General features: G+C 34.3%; 1 protein-coding gene across 3 annotated transcripts in view; it reads left to right on the top strand.

Moving 5' to 3' along the window:
• The window catches only part of GBE1 (1,4-alpha-glucan branching enzyme 1), a 289,276-nt gene that overhangs the window by 193,905 nt on the left and 81,229 nt on the right, over nt 1–14,142 (top strand). For all 3 annotated transcript variants that reach the window (XR_005793231.1, XM_040484218.1, XM_040484217.1), the window contains exons 11-12: nt 3,177–3,287; nt 7,198–7,369. Coding sequence is in view for 2 of the 3 variants with exons in the window: in XM_040484218.1 (XP_040340152.1) it covers nt 3,177–3,287; nt 7,198–7,369 (283 nt within the window). In the remaining variant the exon portion in view is untranslated. The remainder of the gene's footprint in view (nt 1–3,176; nt 3,288–7,197; nt 7,370–14,142) is intronic.

The raw sequence follows: 14,142 nt of genomic DNA, 5'->3' as shown, positions 1-14,142 counted from the left end.
ACTGACATTGGTATAGTTAAGATATAAAATACTCCATCACCATAAAGTTCCTTCATGTTTTCCCAATCACTTTTTAATCTGTGGCAACCACTAATCTGATCTCCATTTCTGTAATTTTTTTTTCATTTCAAGAATCTGATATAAATGAAATCATACAATATTTAACCTTTTGGGATTGCCGTTTTGCACACAGCAAAATTCTCTGGAAATTCATATAGGTTGTTGCACGTATCAGTAGTGCATTCCTTTTTATTGCTGAATAGTACTCCATAGTATGGATAGACCATACTTTGTTTGATCATTCACCCATTATAGACATCTGGATTGTTTCTGGATTGGGCTATTACAAATAAAGATGCTATAAACACTTGTGTACCGATTTTGTATGGTCATAAAAATTAATTGCTCTAAGATAAATGACAAATAGTGCAATTACTAAATCATATAGTAGTTGGATGTTTAAGTGGATGGATATTTAAATTTTTAAGATACTATGAAACTTGTCCAGAATAACTGTACCATTTTTCATGCCCATTGGGAATGTTGGAGAGATCCACTTTCTGTACATCCTTGCACCTGTTTTAGTTATTCTATAATAGATGTGTAGTGATATCTAACTGTGGTTTTAATTTGCATTTTCTTAGTGGCTTATGATGATGAACATCTTTCATGTGTGTAGTTGCCCTCTATATATCCTCCTTGATAAAATGTCTATTTGTGTCTTTTGACCATTTTCTAATTAGATCATTTGTTTACTCTGGAGTTTTGAGAGTTCTTAAATAATCTAGATTAAACTCTTTTGTTGGATATGAAGTTGGCAAAAGTTTTCTCCCAGTCTGTTGCTTAATCTTTTTATCCTTTTCATGTGGACTTTCACAGAGTAAAAGTTCTTTATAATAAATTTGATGAAGGCCAATTTATCATTTTTTTCTTACAGGGACCTTTTTTGGTATCAAGACTAAGAATTCTTTGACTCTCCTATGTTTTCTATTAAACATTTTATACTTGTACTTTTGCACTTGAAGTCCATGGCCCATTTTGAATTAATTTTTGTGCAACAAATGTGTAAGACCTAGTTCCTTACTTCAAGTTTCCTTTTGTTGTTGTTGTTGTTGTTGTTGTTGTTGTTGTGGATTTCCAGCTCTTCCAGCATGATTTCTTGAAAAGTCTATCCTTCCATTGAATTATCTTTGCACATTAGTCAAATTTAAGTGGGCATATTTGTGTAGGTCCATACATTAGTGTCAAATTGTTGCTGTACCTGATTACCACAACAATGTCTTCAAACAACACCAATTAGCCATTATATAGTTCTCAAAGTGCTTTAGGTCACAGATCTGAAATGGGTCTTACTAGGCTAAAATTAAGGTATTGACAAGGCTGCATTTCTTCTGGTGGTCTAGTTCCCTTGCCTTTTCTAAAGGCTTCTAGTTTTCTAAAAGCCACCTATAGTCCTTGGCTCGTAGCCCCTTCCTCCATCTTCAACGTTTATTTATTTTTGAGACAGAGAGAGACAGAGCATGAACGGGGGAGGGTCAGAGAGAGGGAGACACAGAATCGGAAACAGGCTCCAGGCTCTGAGCTGTCAGCACAGAGCCTGACGCGGGGCTTGAACTCACGGACCGAGAGATCATGACCTGAGCTGAAGCCGGACGCTCAACCGACTGAGCCACCCAGGCGCCCCCCTTCCTCCATCTTCAAAGCCAACAGAGTAGCATCTTCATATTTCTCTATTACTCTGACCACTCTTGCTTCCTTTTTACAAAGGTCCCTGCAATTATATTGGACCCGTTCAAGTAATCCCAGATAATCTTCCCATCTCAATGTATTCATCACATTTCTAAAGTCCTTTTCCATGTAAGGGAACATATTCACAGGTTCTGGGCATTAGGATGTGAACAACCTATGGGTGACCATTATTCTGCCTAACACAATCTGCTGTCTGGTGCCCAACAATTCACACTGAAATTATGAGACATGGATAAGCACTTCTGACTTCCATAGAACAAAAGTCAACAAAGGAAGATATGAACAGGCCTGAATCCCATTTCTTGTACCAAAATCTGCAGCAGTTTTGCTTTAGTTCCTGTGTAACAAATTTTCACAATCTTGATAACTTAAAACATTACTCACTTGCTACCTCATGGTTTCCTCAGAGGACATCTATCATATTTTACAAGGTTCCACCTCCACTTTAGGACTGCACAGAAATGTGAATATGGGGGAACAAGAATTATGGGGACCGTCTTGGAATTCTGCATATCAGAGTACAGTTGACACTTTGGACAGATTAATGAGCCCATGCAGAAAGAGTGTATTGGGTAGAAGAAAGAGGCTATTTTTAGGAATAACTTTAAGGAGCATCAACTTTATAGGATAGGCAGAGGGGGGAGCCTGCAGGATGCCTAGAGAGGTGGGAAAACAAAACAATCAAGAATTTCACTCTAGTAGACTAAGAAGAAAAGCCATTCATGGGAAAGTATAGAGTCAGCACTCAACATGTACAGCAAATATTTGCCTAAGATAGAGAAAATATTACCTAAGAGTCATTTGCAGTCTTGGCAAGGTCATTTGCATCAAAATGCGGCAGAAACCAGATTGGAGACTGAAGTAGAGAGAGGTGTGTGGTCTGCTAAGATGGTAATTATTTCATGATAATTAGCCTTTAAACTTTCAAGTTGTTTTTTTTTTCTTTAGTTATCACTTTTTTAAAAGAATGGAACAAAACATTATTCCTGCTAAAATTTTCTTTATTCAAACCTAAAAATGTAGCAAGTATATCTCTCCCTTTTGAAAGTTACAGATATATTGCACAATAACACTTCACTGTGGTCATTAATCAAGAGGTAGCAGTTGTTACGGGGGAAAAAAGTTGAAAAAATCCTAAAGTGCACTGATCAAACCATCTGCACAAAAGCAAACACACACACACACATACACACACACACACACACACACACACACACACACACACACACCACATCACTGTCATTTGGACAGTCTGTATAAAATCTGCGATTTTAGTAAATGTTTAACCTAAGATATTTTTGCTATGTGGGTGCACTTGTATCTATATGTCAAATAATTTGGATTTGCAATGGATGCCCTCAGATAGTGATTTAAATAAAGTAAGAACTATAATGGTTTATTCAAATTATTTTCTCTCTTGTATTTAGCTACTTAAAGAGTTTAGAGATGAAGATTGGAATATGGGCAATATTGTATACACACTCACAAACAGACGCTACCTTGAAAAATGCATTGCTTATGCAGAGAGCCATGATCAGGTAAATGAATATGTGTATAAATTAATTGTGTCTCTCTCTGTATTTATTAACAGATCTAATACAAAAATATCCAAATACAAATTTCTGAGGTTTAATGCAGTTAATATAATTTATAGCTATCTTTATGTGAAAACTTCTCAGACTTAGAAAACATTTAAAAAATATTTTACAGATCTATAAAATCTAGCTTCAAAACGCAGTACTATTTTTACTCAGCAAAACTGTAATTAAAAAATTGTAAATGACAGTTGCAAGTGTTCTCCTACATGTTTTCCTTTGTTGTAACAAGAGGAATATTGGTTCTGATCCAGGTTAATTTTAATTTCAATTTTAGTTTTCCTTCTAGAGGTTTTCTTTTATGCCTTTTGACAAGCTTTCATCATTTTTTTCCTGCAATCACTGAATTCTCTTGCTAAGTAATCACTCTGACCCCTGTTTCTCCGGCTTCAGCCCATCCTTTCTAACTCAGCCTGAGATATTTTCCAAAGAGCCTAGCTCATTTTGTCAACCCACATCTTTTGATTAGATCTTCTTATTCAAGGCCACTCATATTCTGGCCCAAGCCAAAGTTTCCACCTTTATTCTCTGCTCAACTCTCCAAGCATTTTATTCTTCAGGACTATAAAATTCCCACCCATTCCTGACTAGGTCATCCTTGTTCCAATCAGGTACTTTCCCCACACACCTGAAAATGCCTAGTGTACCTGGGGAGCTCCTATGAAGCCCTCCTGCCCTGACTCTGATGTCATATTCTCCCTGAAGTCTTCATCTAGTTGTATGGGGAAAAATAGTGGCCTCATTCTCCATGCTTTCATCACATTTTAGGCAGAACATTTGTTTCCATTACCTTTATATATCCAGCCTTAGCACTGTGACTGCTCCTAGTAGTCGTTCAATAAACATAAGTAAAGGTAGGAACAAAGGCCATTTAGCTATTTAAAGCCATATTAATCCTTATAAACATAAACAACATGTATGCATTATAAAGGAGACAGTAAACATTTCTGAGATTATTTGCAGTATGTGCATCAAGGAAATTGAAGCTCAAACAATAATCTTGTTATTTTAGCAGAATTTGACCATTTAAGGTAAACAGGTAGATTTTCAGCTGTCTCCTTTAATTATTAAGAAACAGTTAAGTAGACCAGAGGTCAGCTACTAAAGCCCATGTACCAAGTTCTTCTTGCTGCCTGTTTTTGTAAAAGTCATTGATACATGGCCATACTGATTCACTTATGTATTGTCTGTGGCTGCTTTTGAGGCATAATGGTAGATTTAAGCGGTGGAGACTGAGAAAGTGGCCCCAGTGCCTAAAATATGTACCATGCAGTCTTTACAAAAAGTTTGCTGATTCATGATGTAAACGTATATTAAATTTTGTATCTTCCAAATCAGAGCAGTGCTTTCTCTTCAACTTAAATTGGCTGTAAAGCAGATCAAATCAATACCTACCAAAAAAAGGAGAACTAAAATTAAAAAAAAATTAAAAAAAAACAGGTAATAATAAGTGTGGAGGAACTCTCACCAGATATATAATAATGAAAACTAAAATAAATGCATAAATTCTTTATATTGCAAACTCCTAGCAATTTTAACATATTTGAGCTCCCTAGGTATATTTATTTTAGATAAATGAACGAAGGAGTAAATGAATGGGTTAAATAAATTAAGGATGCAACACCTACACTATTTTCGTAGTTTTACTCCCAAAATGTACAGAAAATTATGGATTTACCAAGAATTATTTCATACTTTAAAGACTGATGTAATTCTGCTCGGTATGCCAAATTGTCAGTAATGTACAAAGAGATGCAAGTTTTGTGTCTCTTTCTAAAAGCAAAAATACATTGAATCTTGAATCTGATAAAATTATAAAGATGTGTATTTATAAGATGAATACTATAGAAAAATCGACATCCTGGTAAAAATCTAATCAGAATTTATCAAAATAATTTTGTAATATAATCATAACTTAAAGAAATAAACCCAGTCACACATAAGAATATAACAAAGCAATTTAAAACAAGTGAAAAGGACAAAATCGTTTAGAACCAGTATTATCTATTAACTAACGTGTATATCTTCTATGCGTTATCTTCAAACTGTTTTAGCGATGGAGCCTATTTTTGAACTAAGTTTGTACAGCACTCTGAGTTGTATGTCTGATTGAAACTGCATTTTATTGGTACATGTATTAGTCTGCTAGGACCGCAATAACCGAATCCCACAGGACAGTATAAACAACAGACATGTGTTTCTCCCAGCTCTGGAAGTCCAAAATCAAGGTGTCTGCAGGTTTAGTTTTTCCCGAGGCCTCTCCCGGAGGCTTGCAGATGGCCATCTTTCTGTTCCCACGTGGTCTTTCTTCTGTACACTTATCCCTGGTAACCCTTTCTCTTCATATGAGGACACCACTCATTGGGTTAGAGCCTCACTGTTACGACCTCATTTAATCTTGCTTACCTACCTCTTTATAGACCCTCTCTCCAAATATAGTCACATTGGAGGTTAAGACTTCAACATGAATTTGAGGACACAATTCAGTCTGTAACTGTACACATTCCACTTCATATGTTTAGATTTAAAATATTTACCTTTGAGTCAGAGAACAAAGAGTCTACTTTGATAAAGTGAAATAATTTGAACTGGAGTAAGATAGACGACAATTACCATCTAATCAAACTTTCAGAATTCTTGTGCCAGCAACCATATTCGGAGCTAATTCTTTCTTGGCCCTCAAAATAAGGACAAGACTGACAGAATGAGTAGATAGTCTTGAAACAGTATTTTAAAGAAAAATCATTTTAATCAAAATAGATTTGAGATTAAAATAGGTTTATAAGTAAAAATATTTTTCTAAAAATGAAAATTATTATAATAGGATAAGGAGATTACAATTTATGCTCTATTGTATGTTTCACTATAAATTATTTTTGTCAGTAAAAAACATTTTGTGTTAGTTAGCCATTTTTAGCCATAAAATTTTGGATTATTAAGAGGCCTCTCTTCTAGTCAGTATGTTTCTGAGTTACCTGCCCCATTTACCAACTGTTATATTTTCATATAAAACAAACTAATTTTGGGGCATCTGGGTGGCTCAGTTGGTTAAGCATCCGACTTCGGTTCAGGGCATGATCTCGTGGTCCGTGGGTTCGAGCCGCGTCAGTCTCTGTGCTGACCGCTCAGAGCCTGGAGCCTGTTTCAGATTCTGTGTCTCCCTCTCTCTCTGACCCTCCCCTGTCCATGCTCTGTCTCTCTCTGTCTCAAAAATAAATAAAACGTTAAAAAAATTTTTTTTAATAAAATAAAACAAACTAATTTTAGATTAGATGGCAGATTCCATGAGAAAACAAATTTTACATTTTAAGAAAAATCTGTCAACCCTCTGCTGAAGGAGAATAGGGTCCATTTTAGTATATTTAGTATATACATTTAGTATATTTAGTATATACATAAATACATATACATAAATATAAATATATAGAAATGATTTTTAAGAAAATCTTCCATTCTGTCAAAACAAATAAAATGGTAATGCAAACTATTTTTAAAGTTTATTTAGTATTCTCAACAATTATAATAAATGTTTATTCCAATTTCAGAAAACTCAAAGCATCAGTTCAGATATAACAAATACTTAAGCGGCTTATCCTGAGTTTTCACTAAGCTCTTTAAAAATAAAAACCAGTCCTGGAAATAGATGCGTTGATCTCTGACCAGCTCACATGATTATACCAGTTCACCTTCAGTGTAGAAAGCAACTATTGGAAAATACATGAAATTAATACTAATTCTAACACCCTCTCCTAGATGGTTTCCCATCCTATGTAATCACGTGCTACTCTAGTGCAAATTAAAACTGCTTAGTACCTATTCTTTGCATTTATCTCAGTGACTTTTATTTCTATAGGCACTAGTTGGGGATAAGACACTGGCATTTTGGTTGATGGATGCTGAAATGTATACCAACATGAGTGTTCTGACCCCGTTTACTCCAGTTATTGATCGTGGAATACAGCTTCATAAAATGATTCGACTCATTACTCATGCTCTCGGTGGAGAAGGCTATCTCAATTTCATGGGTAAGTAGGAGTTGAACACATATCCCATCTGTGTTCAGAATGTTAACTAATATTACATATAACATAAATAACGTAGAATGTTTTGAATTGGCTGTTCAGGTTTAAAATAAAAAATTACAACTTTATTTTTTTAATACACTGTCACATATAAACTGCAGAAACTAAATTACTGTATGATCATTGTTATACTAATATACAATACCAAAGTACAGCGATAGCTGGCACTTTATGTAATGGTTTGTCAACAAGTGGCGTGAACTATTTTTAAAGCTTAGCGTTATTATTCTGAATTTCATCATTTGATTTTTATTACTTTAGTGTTCACACATATTGAACATAAGAAAGATATCATTGTCATATCATAACATATTCAGCTAAGATTATTGGTCTTTGAGGTAATTGTACACCAGCATGCTTCTATGGTAAATGTGAAAACCAAGACTAAGAATATGTGATGTACAAAAATGAAATGTGTATTTATTTTAAAAATAGGAAGACTTTTATTAAAATATTTAATATTTTAGTATTAAAAATAGAAGAGTATTTTAAAAATAAGAGTATTCCAAGGTCATTGTTGTCTGAAGGATGTTGAATGCTACAATATAGAAATCAGCTAATATTTTCTGTTCTGTTTGGTCAACAACGATTATTTGAGAATTTGAGTTTTAGGAGATTTCATCATTTTTAGACGGGAAGTGTATGTGGGAGGCTGATTTATTTTTCTAAAGTAAAAGCCTTAGCACTTCAAGTTAATTCATTTCTATCTGGAAATTTTTTATAAGGAACCTCTGGTTGGACTTTTAAAAGTCTCTATTGTTAAATAAATAAATAGTCTCTATTGTTTGCTAACTTGAGGTTAGCAAGCCCAACCCTTTATGCACCAGATTTCACCCGTATGGACTGTACCCTTGGGTGTATTCCTCTCCTCTTAGGATCACAGAAATTTGTTAATATTCCTAAACTGTCTGGAAGTGACCTTCCTGACCTGAGGGACTGCACTGTGTCAGCCATGCCACAGGCCAGGTTTCCTGAGCGGACTTTGCAGGCATGATATCCATAAGTAAAATCATCCTCAGTTGCTTAAAAGCAACTGGTCCTCCCTGACTCTGTGAACATTGTCCACAAATATAGCCATCCTAGTAAGACCTTAGTTGCACAATCAATTCATTCAATTATATCCTGAGAAAAAGATAGAATCCATGACCGTATGTAAATAACTGTGTCACCATGTAAGGAGAGCTGAGGTTTTAGTGTGAGATTTTTTTAATGTTTCATTTCATTTATAAAAGCAGTTAATTAAGTTGTTACAGTCTAAGCTTAAATAGAAACTGAGAGGGCTTCCTTGTATGTGTGGAAATGAAACAGTTTTCCAAACAGAGAACCGAAATAAAAGAACATCTCTGAATTTATGCAGCCAGTCCTATGTCATTAATTCGGTCCTATGTCATTAATTCTAGAAACCCACTGCATTCAAGAACTCTAGTAACCTGACTCAGTTTACTGCTTTAGTCTGGAAATTGTGTAAGCATTGTCAACTAAGAGGCTGTACCTTTGAGTAGAGAGTGTCAGTAGTTTGAAGTACTTAATAAAGTCCTTTACCTGAGACTATCCTTCTTTGCCAAAGACAGTTCTAGCCTGAAGCACATAACAGAACTTTCAGGCAAATTTCAGAGTAAAATGGTCTATCCACAGATGATGGAGCTTAATGGTCCTAGTTAAATAAATGTTGGTAACTTTTAAATAAGAAAGGTCTGATGCAAATTCGTAATAAGAATGATTTCCTCTGAGTCTTGGTGTATATTCCATAATGGTAAAAATGGGTCTTGGACAGCCAGGACATTAACAAATCTCAGTAACTCATAAGCTTTGTAAAATGTATATTCCTCCTAAGACAGGCTGAGCATCTGTTCTGTTTTGGAAACTCTTCCCATAGTAACAATAAAGAAACATAATTGTTTCTAACACCTCTTTCTGTAAGGCCTATAAAGTGAGCATATTTGTGGTATCAAATCTAATCTGGAAATTATTCTTTGATGTAGAACTAAGATCTTTGACGTTTTATTCTTGTGTCCTTAAAACAAATGGCTTCTAATGTTTAACACCAGTATAACACCTATTTTTTTTTATTCCATCTGTCTTTTTATCTTATCTAAATCTAGCATTTCTGTGCAAACTTTAAAATCAATAATCTCCGAGTAGCTCTATAATTTCTGATTACTGATGTTGTTTTATGAAATCTTTCCCTATGAGCTATCATGACTTCAAATATTTTCTTTTTCCATTTCCTGATCATGTCACTGTCCTGCTTAATGGCTTCAATGACTAGTGCCCTCCAGCTGACCTGTAAGTCTCGCATGAATGGTCTCCTGTGGGTCTCCCTGTCGATTGCTCTGCTCCAGCCAAGCAAGCCCTCTTTCAGTTCACTGAATGTACCAACCTCCTTCCACTCTGAGCTCTATACATTTTGCAGTTCTCCTTTCTTGAAATCATTCCACTCAAACACCCCCTCCCATACCTGACCAAATCCTTCCTCTGCAAATCTCATTGCCTTGGGGAAGCATTCCCTAAAGCCTCATGCTACACCAGTTTCCCCTGTTACACATTTTTATATTACCCTATCCTTACCTTTCATGGCACTTAACAAAATTACATTTGAAAAACTATTAAATATATGACTCCCTTGGTAAATTTAAAACTCAGTGAAAATAGGGGTCATCTGTATCTTATTCACTATTATATCACCAGGAACTAGTCTGGCATAATATCTAGCAGCACATCACAAGGCTTCCACATTTTTCTAAAAAAGGATATCAGGTAGATGTATATGTATGTAATAAATAGGTAGATGTATATATAAATAAAATATTACCTTGTAATATTTTTAGCAGTAGTTCATTAGCTGCAATCACCAGTTGTAGTTGTAAGTAGAGTAATTTTTTTTCAAGTGGCATATAAGAAATTAATATTTAAAAAGATCAATTTAAGAAATTTTTTTAAGACTGAGGAGCAATCTGGTTGTTTATTCATATTTTAGGCATTTTTAAACTTGTTAGCTTTCTGGAATTTTTTTTTTTTCCTTTAGTAGAAGAAGAATGAATTAAGAAAAGAAAACAACACATTTTCATAGTTTTTTTATTAAAACATTGTACATAAATTCATTAGGCACTTAGATATGTATTCTATTCATCACAAATCATTAAGGTCAATACTGACTTTTTTCAGAATGATACCAATTTGGCTGACTTGTTTTGTTTTGCTTGTTTTTTTGCCTTATATACTTCAATTTTGAATTTCAACAAATTCTTTCACTCTGTTTAAAGCAGAACAATTTTGAATTTCAACAAATTCTTTCACTCTGTTTAAAGCAGAACAATATTTGCTGTGAATTTTTTATTTGCTAGATTATTTTTTAATTAGTTATGAATAAATACATTTATATTTCTTATTCTTCTCCAATGCAGTCATATGAAAGAATCAAATACAGGAAAGGGGAGCAGGGATGGTTAAATTATTTTCATACGTTTTATATTTTTATATCACTGATCATACAAGAGATAAAATAATAAATATGAATAAAAGTAAATTTATATTGGCATAACATTCTATACTTTCTAAAGCATTTTCATATGCATCATCTTAGTGCTTTCTTAGTTCGAAAGAAACCTGGAGAGAAAGTTAGACAAGTATTAAGGTGTGCTAGGTCAATGTCACAAGTCCCATTTTGCTGCAACTGTAATTAACGAAGGTAAAGAGACACAACTAATGTTGTACAGCCAGAAAATGACAGCAGCTTGTCAGTTGTCTCTTTCTTCTGATTTCCAGTTTGAGAATATTTAAGAAAAAAAAAAAAAAAAAAAAAGAATCTATGTCAATATGTAGATTAGCCACCAAAGTATAATTAATGAATACCTTTTAGGAAGAGGTAGATCATAGTGGTTAAGAAAACTATCTGAGTGGGATCCAAGATTTCTAGCTGTGTGACTTGTGTAGGACGCATTACCATTCTGGGCCTTTGTTCAGTGGTAAAATGGAGCAGCGCCTGCCACAGAGGATTGTTTTGAAGGTAAAGTGATTTAATATAGATACAAGACTCAGAATATTGCCAGGGGCACATAGCTCATAGTTAACTTTTATTTAAATTAAGTTTCAATTAAAATTAACTATTTTCGGGGCGCCTGGGTGGCTTGGTCGGTTAAGCGTCTGACTTCGGCTCAGGTCATGATCTCACCGCCCGTGAGTTCGAGCCCCGCGTGGGGCTCTGGGCTGACTGCTCAGAGCCTGCAGCCTGTTTCAGATTCTGTGTCTCCCTCTCTCTCTGCCCCTCCCCTGTTCATGCTCTGTCTCTCTCTGTCTCAAAAATAAATAAACGTTGAAAAAAAAATAAAAAAAATAAAAAATAAAAAAATAAAATAAAATTAACTATTTTTAGTTCGCTATTTTAATTAGCTATTTTTAATATTATTATTCCATTAAATAAACAGGTCCCAGATACTGATGTTCCAATTTCATCTAAGAGTATTGTTTTATAATTTTGCCTGATGGTACGTTGTTTAATATAAAAGTTTACTAAAATGTTTAATTCATTTCCTCTTTAAAACATCAGTAAATGTAAGAATTCTTTGTTAAAAATCAAATGACATTTTCCAAGTTGATATATGTGGTAAATTAAGCCATTTCTGTAGTTAGTCTCACTAAGACTAAATAATATATATATTTTTTGTTTTCAATTCATAGTGACATTCATTGAATATTGCTACCCAAATACCTTACTTATCTTTCATGTATGAGGAGGTCTGAGGGTAACCTCAGCTAGTTTTAATTTCTAGGATGATTTCTAGGATATATATTGATTGGTTAGTATTTATTATTATCTCTTATATGGCGTTTGCATGTTAGTTTGTGCATTAGATAAAACTTAATATGTTTTTCTGACATGCCTGTACAGAGAATTTCTATGTACACAGAAGCAGAGAGAAAGAGAGAGAAAGAAGGCAGATTAACTTAAAGCAAATTCAGCTTTAAAAGTTAGTAAATTTGAGATATGTATCAATTTAAACTATAAATTTAACATATTCATAACACATTCTAGAATGTGTTTTAACACAATTTATAAAATTCCTTCATTCTTCAAAGTTTATATGTATCTACTATGTACCAAGTGTTGCTAAGTGGAAGATATTCTGAGTTGAAAAATAGCTCTTGCCCTCAAGGTCTCAAAACTCAAAAGGGAATACAGACAAGTAAACAGACAAGTGTCTTTATACTACCACATGTAGTAGATATAGTGATAGAGATAAGTAGAAAATGTCATATAAATATGTAGGAAACTGGGTTAAAAGATTGTCGGTAGAATTTATGAGCTACTTCAGTTAGATTAGAATAGAAAGGCACAAGAAAGCTCTATAATGAAATCAGTAAGTCTAAGTAGGACTAGGTCATTTTGGAATAGTAAACCTCAAATAAATGAAAAAACCGGGGTCTAAGGAAATGAAATGAGTGATCATTCATTGATTGAAAATTTTAATGAAAAAATATGGTTGTCATCACTTTAAATTATCATGAATTCTTCAGCAAGGAAGACCCGGTATTCATGATTGAATGGCTTTATGGTTTACTTTTATTTTTTTTTCCCCTCTGTTTATAATATAACTGAAAGAATACAGATTAGAAAAATAAGATATAAGATTATTGGTAATCTATATGGATAAACCTTTGCTACCATTATAATCATTGGTTATTTAAGAATGCTTAATAGATAGTTTAAAAATAAATATGGAGCGCCTGGGTGGCGCAGTCGGTTGAGCGTCCGACTTCAGCCAGGTCATGATCTCACGGTCCGTGAGTTCGAGCCCCCGCGTCAGGCTCTGGGCTGATGGCTCAGAGCCTGGAGCCTGCTTCTGATTCTGTGTCTCCCTCTCTCTCTGCCCCTCCCCCGTTCGTGCTCTGACTCTCTCTGTCCCAAAAATAAATAAACGTTGAAAAAAAAAAATTTAAATAAATAAATAAATAAATAAATAAATAAATATAAAAAAAATCTGCTAGACATATAAGATAACCTCAGTAAGTATATGTTAATTGCATGTAGATGAACTGCTAAAGCCATTCAAAGGAGAAGTGAGGATAAGGATATGTTTTGCCCAGTTTTCTGGTGACTATTTGGGTCTTTTGGGAGTACTACTGTTTCCTAATTCAGTCTTCTGAAGGAGAGGGAGTAGTCACATGACCTCACCATGTGACTTATCAGGAATTGCTATAAAGAGGTGTGGGCAGGCAAGTACATGTGCAACTATGTTCAGTGATCACAACACTAGGGAAAAACCTCAATGTGGGTACCGTGGTCCCCCCCTTATCTGCAATTCTGCTTTCCATAGTTTCAGTTTACCACCCAGTTCCATCTGGAAGCAGATGATTCTCTTTCTGAACCTGTTGTCAGAGTCAATAGTAGCCTAAGGCTGTGTCACATTGCCTACTTTCATTCACCTCATTTCATCTCATCATGTAGGCATTTTATCATATCACATCATAACAAGAGGAAAAAGCGTTAGTACAATAAGATATATGAAGAAAGAGCTACATTTACATAACTTTTATTGCAATATATTGCTATAATTGTTCTCTTTTATTATTTGTTATTCTTGTTAATCTCTTATTGTGCCTAACTTATGAAATAAATGTTATTATAGGTATGTATGTATGTATATATAGGAAAAAACATAGTAGGTGTAGGGTTTGGTACCATCTGTGATTTCATGCATCCACTAAGACTCTTGGAA

This window comes from Herpailurus yagouaroundi, unplaced genomic scaffold (assembly GCF_014898765.1).
Source record: "Herpailurus yagouaroundi ecotype Mexico unplaced genomic scaffold, PumYag 162, whole genome shotgun sequence".
NCBI classification, from domain to species: Eukaryota; Metazoa; Chordata; class Mammalia; order Carnivora; family Felidae; genus Herpailurus; species Herpailurus yagouaroundi.
Note: the sequence above shows the minus strand (reverse complement) of the source record. Positions and strands in the feature narration are given on the sequence as shown.